Source organism: Lissotriton vulgaris, chromosome 10 (assembly GCF_964263255.1).
Source record: "Lissotriton vulgaris chromosome 10, aLisVul1.2, whole genome shotgun sequence".
Lineage (NCBI taxonomy): Eukaryota > Metazoa > Chordata > Amphibia > Caudata > Salamandridae > Lissotriton > Lissotriton vulgaris.
Genome location: NC_141698.1, coordinates 57,497,722 through 57,521,508, shown reverse-complemented (window position 1 = coordinate 57,521,508; position 23,787 = coordinate 57,497,722). Strand labels below are relative to the sequence as shown.

The 23,787-nt window shown below is 42.9% G+C and overlaps 1 protein-coding gene across 1 annotated transcript in view; it reads left to right on the top strand.

Annotated features, from left to right (window-relative positions):
• The window catches only part of LOC147684606 (UNC93-like protein MFSD11), a 74,770-nt gene that overhangs the window by 15,428 nt on the left and 35,555 nt on the right, over positions 1–23,787 (top strand). The window contains exons 3-6 of the mRNA XM_086940446.1: positions 2,732–2,839; positions 7,296–7,375; positions 8,628–8,724; positions 14,378–14,436. Of these exons, the coding sequence (XP_086796572.1) occupies positions 2,732–2,839; positions 7,296–7,375; positions 8,628–8,724; positions 14,378–14,436 (344 nt within the window). The remainder of the gene's footprint in view (positions 1–2,731; positions 2,840–7,295; positions 7,376–8,627; positions 8,725–14,377; positions 14,437–23,787) is intronic.

Genomic DNA, 23,787 nt, shown 5'->3' with positions numbered 1-23,787 from the left:
GGTGGGTCCTGGGTTCCGTCCGCAGCTTTTCCTCCGCGGTTGGCTTACAACTGCGGCGGAAAATCTCTAATATGGTGACGGTGTCTCTCAGACACCGTCAGCTATATTAGGATGGGCTGTTAAAAATGCTTTTCCGCGGCGGGTTTTTCGCCGTGGAAAAGCATGTGTAACTTCACTGCGGGGGCCCGTTGCAGGCCCCCTGGGTGAAGGGGGGTGGGGGTGCACATGGGGGGCACCTATGGTACCCCCCTGCATTTGTATGCAGAAATCGGTGCCTGCCGCTTTCTGCATACAAATGCAAAGTATGCATTTTTACCATTGCGGCGGATGCAGCTTGAAGCCACACCCACCGCAATGGTAAAATAGAGGATGTGACCGCCAGGGTGGCGGTTACATCCTAATTGCACAGGAGGGAACTCCGCAGGCCATGCGGAGGTTCCCTCCTACTCTATGGTGACGGATGGACTCAGGTCCGTCCGCCATCATAATCGGCCCCTAATATGGCCAATGAGTGGACTTTTATTGTATGGTGCCTAACCTTTACAATATCAAATGTAGTACACTTTTTGAAGCACATGTGAAGGCCACCTTCATTTCCTGTGAAGCTGAAAGTCATAAGAAGATCCAGGCATCTTCATCTTCAAACTCCCACTCAGCATCAGCACCACATCACACCTGAGGGAGCTCCACTGGCTCTCGATACACAGTTGTGCACAGTTCAAGTTTCTCACCCATACTTTCGAAGCACTACACAACCCAGGTCCAGTTTACCTGCACATCCGTTTCTCCTTCCACCAACCATCCAGGCAACTTTTCAGCTAGGTTCTTATTAGCACACGCTCCACACATACACAGCAACAGAACCGGAGGTCGAACCTTCTCTTTCATCGCTCCTAAAGCATGGAACGACCTCCAACTTCACATCGAAGCCTCCTCCTTGCTTCTTGAATTCCGTAAGAACCTCTAGACCTGTCTCTTTGACTACCCCCCGGAGCCTTGCGGCCAGGCTCCTACACCTGCTCATAACTGAGATACACTCTCTGGTGACTGTGCACTTTATAAACACATAACAATATAATAGGCACATCTTCTTCAAACATTCCGTACCACGCATAGTCAATATTACCATGGAGACTGAGGTTTTGCCTCACCTGCCATGTTCCAAATGGCCTAAATCTATCTAAATAGAAATAGTCCAGTGAGAATTCCAGCTTGCAAAACCTTGCCTAGGGGAAACAGGAAGCTTTTTATATTGTACTTGAGACCCATTAGCTATTTGGTGCCAAGGATATAGGCCGGGGACAGCAAACACACAAATTAATTTATGTCAAGGATTTGTGTGTATCAAGGCATTGACACTATTCCTCCCAAAAAATAATATAGAGGGAGATACAGTCACCATTTTGTGAAAGTGACTCGGGTGGAAAATATGGTGTTAATGTATGAGGTCTCCAACAAGTATTAGCAGCTCTCTTTTTAGTTCTTGGATCACATTAAGTCGCAACAAGCTAACGGGTTGCACAGGGACTTGGTTAGACGATCATGGGAAGAAACTTGTAGGAGCTACATGGTTAAGATATGGATTCGCTCTATGTAGTTAAAGGATGTTCCCATGCCAGGGAAGCAGGCATCTTTCAACCTGATACAATTTAAAAACAAAAGATGAGATGCAATTATAAAAAAAGAGTCACATCCACAACACTTTATTGGGTTGAAATATGCAATAAGTCGGTTCATTCTTGCAATTTCTTTTCTTTCTTTTTCTTTCTTCTCAACAATAGACAAACACACGCAGCCAACGCGTTTTGCCCGATACATGTGCTTCTTCAGGGCAATGTGATTCTACTAGATACAGTTGGGCATTTGAAGAATGGTAGCGTCGCACTGAAGTTTAGGAAATATGTTCCACTCTATTAGCAAACCCTTGGAGACACAAGGTATCAACATCGAACAAAAACAGCCACACCCGCATACCTGTGTCCTTCCAGACACAGGTACGCAGATGCAGGTGCCTTGGTTGGATTACAGAACACAGCATATTGGTTTGAAAATACACTAATAATATGGGACAAGGAATCTTTGTGAAGACATCGAGATTTTTGGACACTTATTTGTTGTTGATAACTTGTGACCCCAAGGGTTTGCGAATAGCGTGGAACACATTTCCCAAACTTTGGTGCAACGTGACCATTTTTGAAATGCATATCTGTAGCTAGTAGAATCAAATTGCCCTGAAGAAGCCTATGTGTTGGGCGTAATGACGACACTGCATGTGTTTGTCCATTGTTGAAGAGAAAGAAAAAGAAATCAAAGAAATTCCACGAACGAAACGACTTATTGCATATTTAAGTCAAAAACAGTGTTGTGGATACAACTCTGTATTTTTTATTTGCCTCTCATCATTTGTGTTTTAAAATGTCTAGTATATGACCATCTACTAGCTGGTCACTTGAGGTGGGCAATTTCCATCCAATTCTGTATGGGTGATTACTTTAGGTGGTGCAGTGACTGAGTTTTCTACCTGCCTGTACTTTTTTAACCTCAAACAATTCTTCTTGAGTGTTGGCACACGTTGGGTATACTGACAATATTGAGCTAGGACTGGCACCAGTTCATGGGCTATACACGCTACGTGGCTGCCTGTGTGTGTCGGCACTGATTCTGAAGGGTACTTGACAGTTTCCATTTTGCTGCAGCTAATTGCTCTTCTTTTCTGTTTTGTCTTTATTAGTCTTGCAGTGATCTACGGGGTGTTCTCCATTTCTCAACTTGTAGCTCCCCCCTGGGTGGCTCTGCTTGGACCCCGGGTCTCCCTCATCATCAGTGGAGTGTTCTACAGGTGAGTGAAGTTCACAATAAGAAGTAGGAGACCCGCCCATTGCTGTTCACAATAAAAGAAAAACACATGCGCTAGGAATGGAAGCCGTGAGTGACAACACCGTCCCTGTGTTCTCTATTGTTTTGATATACTTTAAACAATGCTCAGTCCACCGGTCTTACATAGCTTGCCCAATACTCGGCTTAAAAAAAGTCTCCATCAGCCCACCCATGTGGCGGAACCTCGTCATCTGAAAGACTAAGAGAAGAGGGTCAAATGTAGCCAGTGTTGCTCCAAGGCTAACATATATGGATACTAGACCTCTTATTCTCAAAATATCTCAGCCTCTGTGATTGTTCAAGGTATGAGGCAACTGATGGAGTGCAGTGCAAGTGATAAATGTGTGTGAAGATAAAAATGACTAGTAGGACAAAAAATGTTTATTAGGGATTGTCCTAATGCCATAGGATAAAAACCGCCTGATAGTTTGAAATAAATTTACTATCTTTAGGCATCAAGTGAGGTCGACATGTTTCAGCCGTACGGCCAATTAGCCCGGCTTTCTTCAGGACCTTAATAGATGTTGTGTGTTACTGCTGAAAAAACATTGGTGAAAAAACTAATCATCCAATTTGTTCATAAGGAAGTAAATGAATCAGTGGTGTATTACCACCCTACCCGACATGTATCCCATGTGTGTGTAGGTGTTCATTCTCAGCTTTCTGTGGGAGTAAGCTATGTAAGACCGGTGGACTGGGCACTCATGAGCATTATAGGTTAATCGTCGCACCAATAGACTGATTTTCTCCCTGTAGTTAGATGCGTTTGTGATTAGGGGTGTGGAGCTAATCCGGTCTATAAATACTATCCCCTAGACCCTCCCTTACACTTTGTTGTTTTAATACTTTAAACAATGTCACTTCCTTTCTATACCTCAGTGAATTTTCTGGTTTAAATTTATATATGTGGCCTGCCTTGATATCTTGTTGTGATATTGTTTAACTGCCCAAGATACCATGGAATTGTGGCTGAGACACTGGATTTACAGTTGGTCTTGTGTAAATGCAGTATGTCAGCATAGTGGCTTAAGTTGTGACCCTGAGAAAAAACATTGTCTACTCAGTACTCAAGTAAACTTGTTCTCATACCGCGTCATAACTTTTCAAGACAATATTAAATGTATTACGGTGCCTGCGAGTGGTCTAAGAGGGTGAGGTAGTAGCTCGCCCGCAGTAACAGGAATGGATTAAAAAAGATATAAAAGTAATGCTGTAAAAAGTAATATGCTATGTAATGTGCAAAAATGATGGTCTGTGAAGAGGAATAGAAGCACACTACTTTGAAAATATACGTACAGTAGTGCAGGAAGGGCAACAAAGTACTGGCAAGACCTAAAAGATCTGTGAAAAGGACAGCAATTGAGGGCCTGATTTAGCGTTTGGTGGATAGAGGTTAAACCATTGGTATTCCAGAGTACCTCATTCTTGCCATTCCGAGGGTCCTTCGCCCACAATAGTTAGAGATGCCCACCAGCACAGTGGACATGTCAACTTTGGCAGTGTATTTCAAGTTTGACAGACTGCACCATCAACAGTCTGTCAAACTTGAAATACACTGCCAAAGCCGCCATGACAGAGAATCCTGCCTATGTTGACATGTTCAGCAATGTTATTGGAGTGCCCGCCCCCCCGGTGAGACCGGTGGAGCCAGTGTGCCCTGTAGTTTAGGATGGCTTTCTCATTTTGGAAGACCATGTCTTACCTTCAACACAGACTGAGTCAGGATTTTGACACAACAGAGATAAGGACGGCTGTCAGCAATGAAGACTACTCGGTGTCCGTGGCTAACATACTCCTCAGATGGCCCAACAGAGTAAGGGCCATGAGTGGTTTGGCTACTCAACCACCCGCCTGATTTTAAGTTGGTGGTCCAGTTACCAGTTTTCACTGTCAGTCACTGTTGGGTAAAACCTAGCAGTGAGGGGCAGTGCAAAATGATCCCTAAACCACAGGAGACAACACCACTGAGGGTTATTAGTTTTTGTATTTTCAAACACAAAATTACGCTTTGGGATTTTGTTCCTAAAAATACAAACATATGTTAAAAAACGAATAACCCTCAGTGGTGTTGTCTCCTGTGGTGTAGGGACCATTTTGCATCCTAAACTACAGGGCACACTGGCTCTGCTGGTCTCACCGGGGAGGCGGGCACTCCAATAATCACACATTTGTTAAGATAGTAGTTCCTCTGGTCAGCTCTTTGCAGATAGGTGACCAGAGGGACTACTACCTCGATACTACAGGGTTCCCGTTAACCCTGAGGAAGACTCACATCCCTTTTTGGGCTGTTAGAAGGGCCAAAACATCTTGGTTAAAACGATGAGGGAGACATAATACCTCTTCGCATCCACCCAATTTTTTTTATCCTACCCAGTATGCCCTCTAATAAAGAGATATCTATAGGGTATACACCAAGGGAGTTTTATTACTTAATCTGGATGCCCCTATTACCCAGCGATACAAAAGGGGATAATGGACGGAGCTTTTGAGCAAATCAAACACTCACCCCCAGTCAACTGCTCTAGGTTTAATCCATCACCATTCTTTAGCTCACTCCACCACCCCAGTTCAGACATGGCCATATGCAAATCAGTCTGACCCTGTGCCTCATAGGAACAGTCCAGCCCGAACTGCCAAGCCAAGTCTTCCCTGGACAGTAAACAAGCACCTTGGGACCGGTTTCGGATTCATAATCCTCATCAGCCAGGCTATCTTGAATCCAGTGGCCAAGTGAGCAAGGGACTTATGTCTGAGCATACCTTGCCAACTTAGGGCGAACAAAACAATACAAAAGGGGATGATGGACGGAGCTTTTGAGCAAATCAAACACTCACCCCCAGTCAACTGCTCTAGGTTTAATCCATCACCATTCTTTAGCTCACTCCGCCACCCCAGTTCAGACATGGCCATATGCAAATCAGTCTGACCCTGTGCCTCATGGGAACAGTCCAGCCCGAACTGCCAAGCCATGTCTTCCCTGGACCGGAAACAAGCATCCTGGGACCGGTTTCGGGTTCATAACCCTCATCAGCCGGGCTATCTTGAATCCAGTGGCAAAGTGAGCAAGGGACTCACGTCTGAGCATACCCTGCCAACTTAGGGCGAACAAAGCGATACAAAAGGGGATGATGGATGGAGCATTTGAGCAAATCAAACACTCACCCACAGTCAACTGATCAGCGTTTAATCCATCGCCATTCTTTAGCTCACTCCGCCACCCCAGTTCAGATATGGCCATATGCAAATCAGTCTGACCCTGTGCCTCATGGGAACAGTCCAGCCCGAACTGCCAAGCCATGCCTTCCCTGGACCGGAAACAAGCATCCTGGGACCGGTTTCGGGTTCATAACCCTCATCAGCCAGGCTATCTTGAATCCAGTGGCAAAGTGAGCAAGGGACTCACGTCTGAGCATACCCTGCCAACTTAGGGCGATCAAAGCGATACAAAAGGGGATGATGGACGGAGCATTTGAGCAAATCAAACACTCACCCCCAGTAAACTGATCTGGGTTTAATCCATCACCATTCTTTAGCTCATTCCGCCACTCCAGTTCAGACATGGCCATATGCAAATCGGTCTGACCCTGTGCCTCATGGGAACAGTCCAGCCCAAACTGCCAAGCCATGTCTTCCCTGGACCGGAAACAAGCATCCTGGAACCAGTTTCGGGTTCATAACCCTCATCAGCCAGGCTATCTTGAATCCAGTGGCAAAGTGAGCAAGGGACTCACGTCTGAGCATACCCTGCCAACTTAGGGCGAACAAAGCGAAACAAAAGGGGATGATGGACGGAGCGTTTGAGCAAATAAAACACTCACCCCCAGTCAATTGATCTGGGTTTAATCCATCACCATTCTTAAGCTGATTACCCAAAGCAAAACGTTCTCTAAGATCTACCCCCTTTGGAGGTTGAGACCACATTGGCAATACTATCTGACTAAGGTGGGACGGAATTGCCTGTAAGGAAGCAGGCCACAAGAGTGTGGGAGGCTTTACCATTCATATCTTTGTGATGTGCTCACTGGGACATTTTGGTTAAGATTGAATTGATCTGGGTGAAAAGTAGACATATTTCTTGCTGTGTTCTGCTTCTGTAGGCGGGGAGTGCATACCTTAGGATGCAGGGCAATTGTTTTCTAATTGTTGGTCCTGTTGGGGACTCATGTGATACCTAAAAAGGCATGCAGGTATTTTTATAAATATTTCTCTTCGGACATGTCTATGCAGGGGAGCGATCTGACTATGCAATTTGGATGTTTTCTGATTATTTCCCGGCTTTCTTTGTCTGTGGATTTAATGCCTCGGGATGCAGACAAGGTATCTTCCTGGTTGTTTATGTTTTGCCCCTGTGGTAGTGGGTGAGATTCATTAGAATACATGTCTTGTTTTTAATACTTAATCTCGGTTTCTCTTGGCAGTGCGTACGCAGCTGCTCTCACAACCCCAAAGAACTGGTCATTTTACCCTACTTCAGTGCTCCTGGGAGTGGCCGCTGGTGGTAAGTTCACACTGCCCGGTGTCTCAAGTCGAATGATGTTTACCAGAAACTGACACAATAATCAAAATGGCTAATTGGAAATTGAGCGCACTCCAGATAAATGCATCTATGGGTGGATTATAGGCCAGGCCAGTTGACTAGTTAAATACTTTTTGTACATCTTTGAATTTAGCAGGTTTTTTTCCCTGTTATCTGTTGTTTTTTGTCCAAATTTGGGAGACCTTTTTAAACCATTATTTTCTAGGATTTTCATTTGATTTAAGAATAATGATAGTTTTATCTGCAGTTCTCAGCAACCCAGTAAACAATTTCTGATTTTTTTCTTTTTAATATTCCATGTCAGAGAGTGAGGCATGGGTAGGGATGGGATTAAAACAAGAGCATAACTAGTCAGGTGGTACAGAGTAAGGAAGTGTGAGGAGCAGACCCCAGCATCATCCATTGTAACATGGAATACACTGTGAATGTGGCAAAACATCATGCATTATAAAACTGGCCCAGCAGAAATGTGGAACATGTGGTCTGAGAGAGACCAGCAGATAGTGTGACTGCGGCATCACAGCGTACATGGATGTGGAGGTGTCACAACACGCAGCAGCAATGTGGAACATGCATTCATACAGAGACCAGCAAACAGTGTGAATGTGGCATCACAGCACAGTGTACATGGATGCAGTTGTACCGCAGCATGCAGCAGCAATGTGGAACATGCAGTCCTAGAGGGACCAGCAGACAGTGTGAATGTGGCATCACAGCGTACATGGATGTGGTGGTAGCGCAGCACACATCAATGTGGAAAACAGCAGTCAGTGTCAGTAGGTAGCAAACAGCATAGGTGTCACTCAACAACAGGCAGTTAGGGTTTTTAAAGCAGGCAATGTTAGCATTCATATTATCAAGAAGAGTGAGTCTGAGAGTGTTCATGTGGTGCAGCAACAGGCAGTGTGAGTGAGTGCACCTAGCAGACAGTCTGAGTATGCCCCGGATGCTGGCAGAGTGGCTCTGCGTAGCAGGTTGGGTGTAAGTCAGATGCAGTCGTGTGGCAGCGGCCACCAAGCGGACTGTGTGAGCATGCAGTAGCAGGCAGGGTGGGTGCAGCTCAGAACTAGATTGTGTGAGTTTGTTTGTGAAATTCACACAGTGCAAGCACAGCTGTGGCACAGAAGCAGCTTGTGTTAGTATTAACTGCAGGGAGTGGTGCATGGCAGGTGGAGAATGTTCCAGTGTTCATAATCTTCTTTCATTTTCATAGTTCTCTGGACGGCTCAAGGACTTTTCCTCACCGCAAACTCCAATTCCTACAACATCCACAAAAACACAGGCATCTTCTGGGCATTGCTGCAGTGCAGGTAATTTCATTTTACACTGAAAGCCAACACACACCTTCTGTCCTCTGTATCCCACATTTCAAGAAGAGAACCAAGGGGGCTGCCCAGGATGACATGGTGAAGAATAATCCTTGTTTTGAACTCCCTGTAGTGTTTGGTAAGGTCCAGATAACCACCCACACCAAGGGGAAAACTTTCACTTAAACTATTGCCTATCAATCAGGTGGGGCACCCCACACTCATCTCATCACTCAGACTACAGGAAAACGTACTTCATTCACACCCAGGCACACCGCTCCAATTCCAATGCTCACACCCAGGACTCAGTCCTTTACTTCTGCCACCCACGTCAGCCCTGTTGCCAGTCACACCACTGATACAACCTTCTACTGCAATCACTATCACCACATGCACATTCCTCGTTTGCCCCATTTTCAGTTATTACCAGATGAGATACACCATGCACTCCTTTACTTGCACAACTCACATCCCATGTACACTATTCCACTTGTATTACTGGCATCGAGGCACATATATTCCACTCACAACAGAGAAAAGCCTCCTCTCTTCTGTCACTCACAACTGATGCAGACCTCTCCACATCTACCATTCAAACTGGAGAAGTGCTCCTCCATGTCTATCCCTCACATCTGATGCACGTCCCTCCACGTCTGCCACCTTCACCCCATGTACACATATTCACTTATATCTACCACAGCCCATGTACACCTGCCACTTTCACCACTTACTAGCCAAATACACCCAATAACTTCTACCACTGACAGTCCTGGTATCCCTGTCACTAATTACTCAAGACACATGAGAGACATCTGCAAAACACCCCTGATCACTCACGACCATATCTACCACTTCCTCTTGATTAACATAAAAACCCAAGGATACACATCTGTGCTTCTGCCACAACCTTCATGTACTGAGTGAACTCAAGAGGTCCAGGACTTAGCACCTGATTTTGCAAAATCGATGCCATCTTTGGGGTCGATTACGATGTCGTTCAGAAAGGCTCCGAACAGCAGTCGATTTGCCTGAAACCGATTCGGAACCTGCTTTTCCGACCAACTTGGATACTTTTCAGAATGACCTATTACGATGGCTGGAAACCGTTCGGACTTTCCGCCTCGGTTTCGAAAGGCATTTGGAGTACTCAAGTTGATTGGAGCTGAATCGTAGCGGTCTACAGACTGCATTTCCAACCAAGCAATTAAGATGTCAGATTCGGACAGCCTTTCAGTATTGGTAGTTCCGACATGGATCGGCTGTCGGAATCTGACTTTAGGGCCCGTAGCAGGCCCCCATTCACCCGTGGCCCTCCGAATCGGGTCCTGTGGGGTTACCCATGGGTCCCACCTTTCCATGCATGCACAGTGTGGAAGGGCACCATGAGGTGCCCGCCACAGGGTACAGGGTTTTTCCCAACAGCCCCTTGTGTCAATCGGAGCCTGTGTTCTCGTTCGGAACACAGGCTCCCATTGAAGTCAATGCGAGTCCGGCCGAACGATGTCCAGAAGCATCTTAATCGGTCAGTCCGACTCGCAGAACCCGATGTGATCAGACACGATTCCAAAACCAATTTGTCAGATCGTAATCGGCCCCTTTGTGGGTCTTGTGTAATATGGGGTCTAGAAGAGTCTGACATTAGAGGGTCTACGTGTACAGGTCGATAACAGTGCTTGAATTTGGATGCCTAGGCTGAGTAGGACAGTAGAATGGAAGTCTTCTTTTCATGAGTGATAGAGCTGATTTGTTTTGAAGCGCACAAAGTTTAAATAAAATGGGAATACATAAATCACTAAAAGTAGGTGGTCTTTTAAGGCATTAATGAGGTAAGTTGGAACTGGAGAACTGTGAGTGAGCTCCAGAACTACAATAGCTGGTGGTATAACAGATTGCACGTAAATGCATTGACCGTCTTATCTCTAGTCCTGAATACTAAACCTGCATGCAGTGCCGACAGACGTGCACACCTGAAGTGCACTGCCTGGGCTGTGTATGGGGTTTCAATGAGGTAAATGGTGGGGTTTTTAAAGTCAGGGTTTGGTTTTGAGGCAATAGAGATGCAATAAATATCTCTGGCATATTAAAACTTTGACAACTTTGAGAAAAGGATAACACTTGAATAATTTCTCTCATTTAGTTTCTGCTTTTATAGATTCATTCAGCAATGCTTCAGTATTCGGTGCAATGCACGTGTGCACTAGATGGAACTGATTTAGGATACTAAACTGTGAAAAAGATATGTAAGAGTGAACAAATTACCCACCTAATGTCAATTCATGATATATCAGTAGTTTAAAATTTGAGTTTTATTCTAGGACAGCTATTGTGATCTATATTAGCAGACTAGACAGTAGAAGCTGTAGGCCAATTCCTTAGAAGTCAATCTGATTTGCGCCCCATGTGTTTTCACTATAATAACCATGGTGTGCATTGGAGCAAATCTGGATAGGACAGGGGCAGCTTTAACCCTTTGCGTGCTGCCGTCTGCCGTTGGACGTCGCGAGCACTACCTCGCTGGTGCTGCGCACGTCCAACGGCCGACACGGCCAGCCCGTTTTGCGGAAGTGCCGCGGCCGCGGCAAACGGGTTAAGATGCTCTTGTAAATACGGAATTCACAACAATAAGGTCAAGTGCAAATGTAAATGTTTCTGTGATTCTTACTACAAGTCACAGATAAAAAAACTAGTTGGAAATGTAAATGTCCATTTTTTAAAATATAACATTTAATAATAGATGCATGCAGCTTTAAAGCTCTTCAGATTGTAGCAAGCATGGGAACAAGGTCAGGGAGAGATGAAGTAATCTGTTGTGAATTATGCAAGATACTCAAGTGAGACCAATGAGGTTAGGGCTAATGCCTCCTAGTTCTACCACCACTAAAAAACTGAATATCATTTCATCCACTAAATCACATTTCCAATGGATTGTATGTTCTTTATTAGATAACATTTCATTCAGAAGGTCACTCCTCACTCCAGGCTAGAACACATCTTCTCGGCTAGACCCCCTTTGCTGCCAACAGATGATATCCCCTCCACTAGAACTCAGCACCTTTACCAGACCCCATCACCTCAATTAGGCAATATCTCCCCCGATAAACAGCTTTTTCAACATTTCCTCCACTAAAAACATAGTCAGCCTTAGAAGACTTTGCCCCAATTGTCACCAATCTCACTTGCTAGATGAGATCTCCCTGAACACGCCCCAGTTTCCTAGTCAACAACATCCTTTCATTATGCCTCATATCCTCTACTAGAACGCGTTTTCTACACATAATACCATCTACTTCCATAGAACCCATCGGCATCACTAAACACCATATCATCCATGGGACTCAGTCCCCTTCTCTAGAACCCATTTGCTCCCGTCGGACACATCAGCTCCACTAGACCCTGCCTCCTCCACTTGGCCGCGTCTTCCCTGTCAGACACCCACCTCTTCCTCCAGACAATGCCCTAATTTAGAGTTTGGCTGCCCACTGGCTCTGCCAATGGAAACCTTCGACTAAGCCTCGTGCTGGAGATCTCCCTACGGTAAAGTGTAGAAAAAGTTCAAAAGTTTATTAAACTTGAAAAAAAAGTGTAAAAATATTTTTAAGTCAAATATTAATGTAGGTTCATTTGATATGTTTACTGTAAGTGTAGTACAAAAGAAAAAGTTTCAGCATTAGTAAATTAATTGAATTTTAAGTTTATATATTATGAAAACATTACATTGAAATTATGTTTTTGAGGTTAAATAATTAAAAAAAAAATCCCAACTAGAGTAGAAATTCATATATTTTTAGTACGTTTTATTCATTATTAAAAGTGAGGTAAAGAATTAAAAGTAGAATTAATTATAAATCTATACTGATATATTTTATTATAATATTTTTAGATTTCAATAAATATAGTTACATCTATTTTTTTATTTCAAAATAGGTTAATAAAATATGTTAAAATAAAATTATGTTTTATTTTGAGATACTCTTTCATAATGTTTAATTCTATTTATTTACTTTTTTTACTATTTTAAATAATTTTATTTAATTCACATTATTTCCTATGTGGTTTTATTTTAATTCTCCAACGCTATTATTTTCAATTGGAGAGTGTTGCAGTATGAATAGTTGGCCATGTGTGGTGCTGGACGTGGTGCTGGACTTACTCCACTTCTAAGCTGGAGTACATTTTAAACGGTTTCGGGTCAGTTTTAGCTGTGATAACATTAGAAGTGTAGTGTGTGAATAGGATATGGCTCACTCTGTTGTAGATTGGTTTACATCCATTTCCTAAAGGCCTCTCTAAGTCCTTAACGCTTAACCCCTATCACACCTCCCTTAATCTGTCCCTTTTAGTAGTAAGTATGCCCCATTTTCCAGCTTCTCCTCCCTGTCAATCCTACATTTACTACTAAAACATATACTTACATGAGAGGAGTTGCCGCAGTCGGGCAGAGATTGCCACACAGTAAAAGGTAGGAGAGGTGGAGAGGAACCTCTGCACATTGATTTGTGAAATGCATGTTGTAGTATGTTATTAGTACTATTGTGGTACTGCTAAACATTCTAGAAAATGTAGTTTGGGAATTATCCCCATAAACTCCTGCTTCTGGAGTTTGGTTTTGAAAAACATTGCTATGCAGGCACGCGGTGCATGGCACCTGCTCCACAGCTTCCTTGCCTGTAGAGGACCCACTATGGACATGGCTCCTCTGAAAGGGCATAGAGTTCCACCAGGGAGGTGGAGGTCTCTAACTATAGTGGGTAGTAGTCTTCTACACCTGCAGAGCGGGTGTATGACGTTACAACGCATACTTTTACAACGCATACCTTTACAACTCATTTTTTACAACGCAACATCCATTACAACGCATTCCATTACAACGCATGCCATTACCACGAATTTTTAAAAACTACCTTTACAGCGCATTCCATTACATCGCATACTAGCTTTACAACGCATACCATTACAACGCATAACATTACATTGCATGTAAGGTAAGTATTGGATAGTGTAGGGGTAAAAATTACTATTCTAACTCCAGGGGGGGTGCAACAGTAGGGTAAGTGTTGGATAGTGTAGGGGTAAAAATTACTATTCTAACTCCAGGGGGTGCAATAGTAGGGTAAGTGTTGGATAGTGTAAGGGAACTATGTGTTGTAATGCTATGCGTTGTAATGGTATGAGTTGTAATGACTGCGTTGTAATGACATGCGTTGTAGTGGTATGCGTTGTTGTGTCATGCGTTGTAATGGTTGCGTTGTAATGGCATGCATTGTAATGGATGTTGCGTTGTAAACGTTTTGTTGTAATGGTAGTGCGTTGTAAAAGTTGCGTTGTAAAGGTAGTTTCCCATGCAGAGCACATCTCTGTGCTGCCCTGGCTTAATGGAGTATAGCCTTCAAGTGCTAAATAAGCCCCCACATTTCTTACACTACTAGAAAACTTCGTTGTAACCATCTCCCGTTACTCACAATAATGCTCAGGGTGGTGTAGTAATGGACTGTTTCTGCCTCAACAACACACTCATCTTGGATAAACAATGCTTGTGGTTTTTTTTTTGCCTCAGTCTGTGAGTCCTCCCATGCACCAGTTCCTCAGAAGCTGCCTTGTTTCTCCTCTTTGTCCATTTAGCAGCTAATCATAACCCTTGTTTTTCTTGTTATTTCAGCTCCATCTTTGGGAACCTGTACGTCTATCTGGCGTTAGATGGAAAAAGCAGCGTCTCAGGTATAGACAAACACCAGGAGTTAGTTTTCCAGCAGATATTTGCTGCCTCGTTGTGTCATGGTCTGCAATGAGATTGTACATTGGGGGCATGTAGCAACAGAGTTATTGAATCCATGAGTATGGCTGAGGCAGTGAGAGGGCTGTAGATACTCCTATAATTTCCACGCATGCGCATCCATTAGCCATAGGGAATCCCTGGGATTCCTTAAGGATACTGAGTACAGCAGTAAAAGGGAAGTCACTAGGATATTGTTGTATATAAGGTTTTGACAAAGGGTAAAATACACCCGGAGTATTAAGAAGTCTGCATGTTAGCTCTTTAACCCCTTCCACGCTGATGACGAGCTGGGCTCGTCATGGCGTAGCCTCCTCGCACGCTGATGACGAGCCCAGCTCGTCACGTAACATGCGATTTAAAAAATCTCAGCGTGCGAGCGGAATTCCGCTAGCGCGCATGAGGTTAAAGTAATTGCCTTTGCCGGGCCTTCACCAGGATAGCTCCTTAGAAAGTTTTATATCATTCTTGTGATGATGTGGCTGAGAGGATGTGGCCTAATGGCTAGAGCGGTCGACTGCGAAGCTGCGTAACCGGGGTCGGGTCTCGACAGGGATGCTCAACATCCTGTGATTCTGGTCAAATCACTTAATCTCCCCGTGCCCAACGAAACATGAATGTGTCCGTCTGTAACCCAACTAGAGCTCATTTAAAGCGCTCTGATACCTTTGGGTCAAGATCGCGCAATATAAAACTTCAACAAAAAAAAGAGTTCCTCCTTTGGCAGTTCATAGAATGTTTTATGTTTCATCAACTGAAAACAGCAAAATTGGCCCTAAATATTTTCTGTTCGATTTTCTGGTCTGAGTGGAGACAGCTCCTGCTGTCTTCAAATCTTTTGCTACCAAATTAAAAAAAACATTGAGGGTGATGGCCCCACCAAGAGCAGTGTTTCTCTCTTACCTCATGCTGTTGGCTGCGTGGTGTATCATTCCATGACATATGGAGTGTTTGTATTGCAATGCATGGATGACCATTTTGCGTATAGAAAGTATACTCAACCATCGCACTTTATGTCACATTCAGTTGTTCATCCCACACTGGCATTATGAACAGAAATCATGTTTTTATGCAGGTGGAATTTGTTAATGCTTTTTGAATTAATCATATTTTAGCCTAAATCTGTTGTGGCATTGTACACATTGTGACTGACTGACTAACTCCACTAGCCCAATAGTACCACCAACAAACCAATACTATCGCCACCAATACCACTACCTATACCATCACAACCAACATGACCACCATTTTCACCATCATCAGTGCAACCAATACAATTACATTTTCCAGAAGGTGGAAAAAAGAAAAGCTACACAAAGAATTGTCATTCAGGGTGCAATACCTACAAGACACCGTCACAGCAGATGTTCCCCTGACAGGCTTCAGGGATGCTGTATGTTCCAGTGATACAGGAAATACAATTAAGATAGATCCACGTCTCCATATCAGAATTCTTGACCAGAGAGCAGTGATCTGGACTTCTGGTGACCAGCAAGGCAATTCGCAGCGAACACTTTGTGAAATACGTTTATCGTTACACTTCATGCTTGCAGAATGGATGAGCAGGTGTGCCACAGGTGTGCCACATTTAATGTTTTCAGCACCAGTACTAATGTGAGTTGTAGGAAGACCTTAAATAGATATATTTGCTAGATCACACTTTCCGACACATATCGCGTAACAACTAGCCAAAAATTGCAAATGATGATGTTATGAATTTACTTACCCCCTAAAAGGATTATTGAGGTAAGCTGTAATAATATTGAAAAATGCATTGGTAAGGGATGTTTGCCTTCCCTTTGTCACCAACACCACTGCTTAAAGATGTGAATGTCAAGAATGTCAAGACGCGAGTGTCACGCATTAACGATCACAATAGCTTCAACATGGGTGAGATAACCAAGATTTTCACAGCTTATGGAGCTTTCCCTGTACCATGTAATGAGATTCCTGCAACAAAGGGTATACCGACTGGAGCAATTCCATCACAATGATAGGAATATTGGTGTCGTTGGGGCCCAATATGTGACAATCTAATGTAAATTGCGGAGATTCTGTTTTATTTCACTGTTGGCTCTCTACCAAGCCTGGGTGTGTTATAAGGTCAAAACTCAATAAAAAGTTTTTTGAAGTATAGGAGTATTGGAAGGGAAATCATATGGTCTTCCATTTTCAACCACATTGGTGTGACCTCTTGCAAACATCAACCCAGAGGACATCGCAGAACGTGATGTAACATTCCTTTTGCTCCCCATGCCAGGAAATGACATCACAATACCCACGTCACTGAAAAAGTGACATGAAATGACATCATTGCTGTAGATGAAAACATTATACTTCTACTGGAAATAACTAGCCTCAGCACTTCACAAAAGAAGGAATGAGAGGCCCCATGTTAATTTCATTAGCCACAATCCTGCTGAATTTCTTTCCACATACAGTGTCCCTGCAGTATGATTCTGGCGTAGACTCAGCAGCAAGAGAAATATGCAGTTCTCTCTTTCCCTTACTAAGTTCTAAGTGCATCTGCTCTCAGGCAGCCCTGATGAAGTGCTCTTGGGAAAAGCCTCTTCAGCTATGAGATTCACAAGCCTGGTTTCAGGGAAGTCTGTCTTAAGGTTGCACGTTTTCTTCTAATCCATTGCAAACCTATTGTGGAAGTATCTTACATATCCTGTATGCCAGGAGACCTCTGGTAGTTTGAATATGGGGAAGGTCAGACTCCTCTCTGAGTTAGTGGACATTAATGTTCATTCTGGAGCATCCAGGTGTATTCTTCTGTTTATTAACCACATCGCTGCTGTGGTTATTTTTCCCCTGTGCTGGAAATCGGTATTCTCTATTATTCATGACGAGCTCAGCTCGTCATCAGCACAGCTCAACTGTGCCTCATGACGAGCTGAGCTCGTCATGAGCATGGAAGGGGTTAAACATTGTTCCTTTAAGCAGAATAGCAAGCATAGTTCAGAGGGGTGAAACGTGTGGAGCTTCATCTTCTGGCCAGAACACACATTTACCAACATTCTGACCCACAACAGTATGGGAATGCTGGACAAAACCTGCTCAACAATGTATGTAGCTAATCTTTAATGTCTAAGCCAGCCTTTATAATGAAGGGGACATCTTGCGAAAATAATGTCAACCTGAAACCATCTTCGCCTACAACAGACACAGCTTATGTACTTATCTGCATCTTGATGTCTGATTTGTTATTCAAGTGTTACCCTCCCAACCTATCGAAGGTTGAAGAGTTTACGGATGCTGAGCTGCTTTCATATTCAATGGCGTACCCATTTTGTGGAGATATTCAATGGTGTACCCATATTGTGTAGATATTCAATGGTGTACCCATATTGTGGAGATGTTCAGTGGCATACTCATATTCTGGAGATATTCAATGGCTTACCATTACTGTGGAGATATTCAATGGCTTACTCATATTGTGGAGATATTCAAAGGCGTACCCATATTGTGGAGATGTTTAATAGCTTACCCAAACTGTGTTGATAGTCAATGGTGTACCCATATTCTGGCGATATTCAATGGCGTACCCATATTCTGGAGATATTCAGTGGTATACCCATAATCTGGAGACATTCAATAGTCTGGGGATATTACGTGGCTTACCCATATTGTGGAGATTTTCAATGGTGTACCCATAATCTAGAGATATTCAATAGCTTACTCATATTGTGGAGATATTCAGTGGCACACCCATATTTTGGAGATTTCAGTGGCTTACCCATATTGTGGAGATATTCAATGGCCTACCCATATTCTGGAGATATTCAACAGCTTGCCCATGTTATGGAGATATTCAATGGCTTACTTATAGTCTGAGATATTCAGTGGTGTACCCATATTCTGGAGATATTCAATGCCTTACCCATATTCTGGAGATATTCAATAGCTTACTCATATTCTGGAGATATTCAGTGCTATACCCATAATCTGGAGACATTCAATAGTCTGGGGATATTACGTGGCTTACCCATATTGTGGAGATTTTCAATGGTGTACCCATAATCTAGAGATATTCAATAGCTTACTCATATTGTGGAGATATTCAGTGGCACACCCATATTCTGGAGATTTCAGTGGCTTACCCATATTGTGGAGATATTCAATGGCCTACCCATATTCTGGAGATATTCAACAATTTACCCATGTTGTGGAGATATTCAATGGCCTACCCATATTCTGGAGATATTCAACAGCTTACCCATGTTGTGGAGATATTTAATGGCTTACTTATATTCTGAGATATTCAATGGTGTACCCATATTGTGAAGATATTCAATGGCGTAACCATATTCTGGAGATATTCAGTAGCATACCCATATTCTGGAAATATTCAATGGTTTACCTATATTCTGGAGATATTCAATGGCATACCCATATTTTTTTGATATTCAATGGTTTACCCATATTCTGGAGATATTCAGGGCGTGCCAATATTCTGGAGATATTCAATAGCTTACCTGTATTGTAGAGATATTCAGGGCGTACCCATATTCTGGAGATATTCAGTGGCTTACTAATATTCTGGGGTAATTCAATGGCATACTTATAATCTGGAGATATTCAATGGCATACTAATATTCTGGAGATATTTAATTGCTTACCATTGCTGTGGAAATATTCAATAACTTACCCATATTGTGGAGATATTCAATGGCTTACCTGTATTGTAGAGATATTCAGGGCGTACCCATATTCTGGAGATATTCAGTGGCTTACTAATATTCTGGGGTAATTCAATGGCATACTCATATTCTGGAGATATTCAATTGCTTACCATTACTGTGGAGATATTCAATGGCTTACCCATATTGTGGAGATATTTAATGGCTTACCCAAACTGTGGATATAGTCAATGGCGTACCCATTTTCTGGCGATATTCACTGGCATACCCATATTCTGGCGATATTCAAATGTGTACCCATATTGTGGAGATATTCAGTGGTGTATCCATATTCTGGAGATATTCAATGGCTTACCCATATTGTAGCGATATTCAATGGCCTACCCATGTTGTGGAGATATTCAATAGCTTACTTATATTCTGAGATAACTAATGGTGTACCCATATTGTGAAGATATTCAATGGTGTAACCATATTCTGGAGATATTCAGTGGTATACCCATAATCTGGTGACATTCAATAGTCTGGGGATATTACGTGGTTTACCCATATTGTGGAGATTTTCAATGGTGTACCCATAATCTAGAGATATTCAGTGGCACACCCATATTCTGGAGATTTCAGTGGTGTACCCATATTCTGGAGTTATTCAATGGCTTACTCATATTCTGGAGATATTCAATAGCTTACCCATATTCTGGAGATATTCAGTGGTATACCCATAATCTGGAGACATTCAATAGTCTGGGGATATTACGTGGCTTACCCATATTGTGGATTTTCAATGGTGTACCCAGAATCTAGAGATATTCAATAGCTTACTCATATTGTGGAGATATTCAGTGGCACACCCATATTCTGGAGATTTCAGTGGTGTACCCATATTCTGGAGCTATTCAATGGCTTACTCATATTCTGGGGCTATTCAATGGCTTACTGATATTCTGGAGATTTTCAATGGTGTACCCATATTCTGGAGGTGGTGCCAACTTCGAGCTTCGAGGAAAGTATGCGAATGACACCCAGGTCTTCCTGAAGCTGGGCGGCTTTCATAACCTCTCAACCCTAATAAACTGCTTAACTGATCTACAAAAATAATTGTGCCACTTGAAACTGAACACACAGAAAATTTTATTTCTTGTTATTTCCTCCAAATCCAAGAGCAGACTAACACCCCAATGACAGGAGAAACTAGAAACTCTAAGCAATTATGCCCTCAGCCAAATCCCAAAGGGTCAAAATGGGTCTAAGCTTAGCCTCGACACACACATCCAAGGAACTGCTAAGTGTGCCTTTTCCATGAATATCTGTCATTCAAGAAACAAGTAGAGGACTGCTGAAATTACTGGCCTACCTAAATACTGACTTGCTCCTCCCAAAGCTGTTGTTCGCTATGGTACCGACTCATTGCCAGAAAGAAGAAATCCAGTCTCAATAAATCTCTGTTGAATGCTTTAAACTGGCTGCTCCAGGTCGCTCGTAACACACCCGCGACTTCCTGCATTACACCTAAGCTCTCGACATACTCCTCATACCTCGCTCCCACGCTAATGCTCTCCAGTGGGAACAGAAATGTAGGAGGTCGAACAATCCTGTATCTCAGCCACAAAAGATTTTAAGAATTGTCCACAATGAAGAAACTTTAGTCTGCAATGCGCCTAAAACCAGGAGCTGCAGACCCTCAACATTACACACCCCTCCTCTACGCTGTTCTAAACCATCCTGAAGAAGAACTTGTCCGAGGGGTCCATCTAGCTCTGTGTCGTATCGCTTGGCCCTACATTACCTTCTGTGCTTTTACTTCTGAGACTTTGTACATGTATTAGAACATTAGAATGTTGAGAGCTCCATTGAAGATGATGGCTAAATTGGCTCAGGGCTAATGATGACTGGGATAAGCCTTCAACATTCCAATGTTTGTCTTCATGTTTCTCCCTTTTTAAATTTAGAAAATTCTACCCTCAGTGCATGGAATGTTCTAATAGCCTTGTAGCCCTCCTGCCTCATGCTATACTGGTTGTTAAAGGCCCTCTCTATCGTTAGAGGCCCTCTCCTGCAGCTAGGACCATTAAAACAAGTTGCTCAAGTCTTTTAAGTATCGGTATCGGCCTTGGCAGCAAGCTATAGGGCTATATTGTGATGGTGTGTTTTAGAACTCTCACGTTGTCTAATTATGTTTAAGTTTTTTTACCTGTTAATTAATCTTGCTTTGACTTGATGTCCCAGGCTTGCAATTTCATGCTGTTTAATTTTAAGTATGCCAGATTTGTCAATGCATGTTCTAATTCTACTCTGTACATGTTTCTCTTTGTAAAACTCTCTGAGAGAGCTAGAGATGCACTATATAAAAACCTAATAAAACGAAAATTAAGTTCTGGGCGACCTCATACAGGTCATTAATGTCCTCATAGTTGACTTGGCACGTTTTGCTTACAGTTTACCAAAACACTCAAAGGCACTCCCGCATCCAGCCAGTAGCTGGCGGTATAATGTCAATAATGTAAATCCATAAAAGACTGAGGCCGAGTAACTACTCTCACAAAAAAAAGTAATGCTACCCTCTGTCTCCAAGTTTTGTTGTGCGGTCGCCAAAGCTTCAAGATGCTTCATCAGACCTGGTGCTAGCATAGCTTCTACTTCCCTGATTGGCTTTGTGTTTAGTCTAAAGGTGAGTAAGACACAGCCAAGTGTTTTGGCTCCCATTCGAACGGTTCGAAGCACTTGGGGCCGGTTGTATGACATTACAACGCATGCTTTTACGACGCATGCCTATACATCGCAAGTTTTACAACGCATGCCTTTACAAAGCATAGTGTTGAGGGGTGCGGGATAGTGAATAGTTTAATTTACTATTCCAACTCCAGTTCCCATGGATAGTAGGGAAGGTGTTGGATAGTAAATTAAACCTATTCCCTATCCTAGAGCGCCCCCCAGCGCAATGCGTTGTTATGACATGCGTTGTAAAACTTGCGATGTAAAGGCATGCGTCGTAAAAGTGGCGTTGAAAAGGATGTTCCCCCTTGGGGCCAGATGTACATAGGTTTGACTTTGCGAATACCAAATAGCAAATTTTTGCGATTTGCTACTTGGTAATTGCAAAGTCCCATGTACGTATGTATATTTGACACATTTTGCGATTCCCAGTGGGTCCAAATAGACCTACCTCATAAATATTCATGAGGTAGGCCTCGGTTTTCAACCTATTGGGAATTGCCAAAATCAAAGGGATAATGGCCTGCTAGTGTCAGCAGACCACCATGTTTGTGATTGCTTTTAAATAAAGCTATGTTTTTTTTAATGCAGCCCTTGCTCAGAGTGTCGCGCCTTGAAGAACGGGTAGAGGCACATCCATACATTCTTTAGAAGCACTTTTCAAGGACCATCATCACTAAGTTGTAAATAGTTCTGCAAAACGACCTTTGGTCCCAGCAGCCTTCCTATTTTCAAGCCGTTAATTAATGAATCTCTGCTACTCAGCCCAGAGTACTTGATCATCAGTATGCTCAGTTTAATTCTACTTTGAACATTCTCAATATTGTCATTCAGAATTATTCATTATGCATTTTATAAGGATTCATAATAGTCTCCAAATGCCATCTTTGTGTAATTATTAGCAGTCACTCGTTCTACTTCTTTTGCATTTCCATCTACCGAAATGTGATTTTACTTTGAAAGTTTTGATGAGCCTAAAATTTTCCAAACATGTTATTACTTGCTTACTGTGTTTCTGTAAATGTAACATATTTCTAGATTCTAATGGATTCCTAATTATATCTAATTGCATTTTTGGCCCCCAGGAGCTTAGCAGAACAATCCAATTGACATGCAACAGCATTAGTGGGATTTTCTAAAAATCTATTCAGGGCTCCTTTAACTTATTCTCTAAACAAGCGCTACATTCCACTTCCATTTGTTTGTTGACTGTTGATAAGAATAGAATGAGAAAAGATTTCAAACACTCCAATAACAAAATATGGTTATGATAAGACACAATGAACCTCCATAATTTCAGTGGTGGGTGCTATCAGGGAAAACTGGTGGGGCAGCGCTGGGGACAGTAGCAAAAGAAATAATAAAATAAAGCAGACCTGCCACCTCACTGCTCTTCTGCTCCTGGTGCACAGGCTTCCAGACTCCCCTGCACCAATCCAGATGCTGTTTTCATGCTGGTAATACTATTACCCAACATGAGAGAAGCGCCGGGATTGGTCTGAGCAGGCTGGTTTTGCACTCCCACAGGGGCTGAGAGCCTGGGCCTGCTGTTCTCCACCAGACTGTGCAACACCGCTTGGATTGGAGTCTAAAGTAAACTAAGTGCACATGTTGGTTTAGCTGTTCTTAGACAGCTGGCTATATCGACATGCGCACTTGCTGTCCCAACCACTCCTCCTCCATGTTTGCTGCTGTCCTCAGGATGGCCCTGCCCCAAGACTCGGCTCTGGCTTAGTGATGAAAAATAAAATGGTTTAATTATCATTGTATTTTTCATGTGTTCATCTGCTGGTTCCAGCGGTGTGCCAACGCACCTTCGCCATAACGGAGGAGCCGCCACTGCATAATTCCTGTATTTGATATTGAAAATGTAAGAGAGAGGGAGAGCAATTGCAGATTCACATTCCTGAAAGAGCTGTAAGAATACTGATAAACACA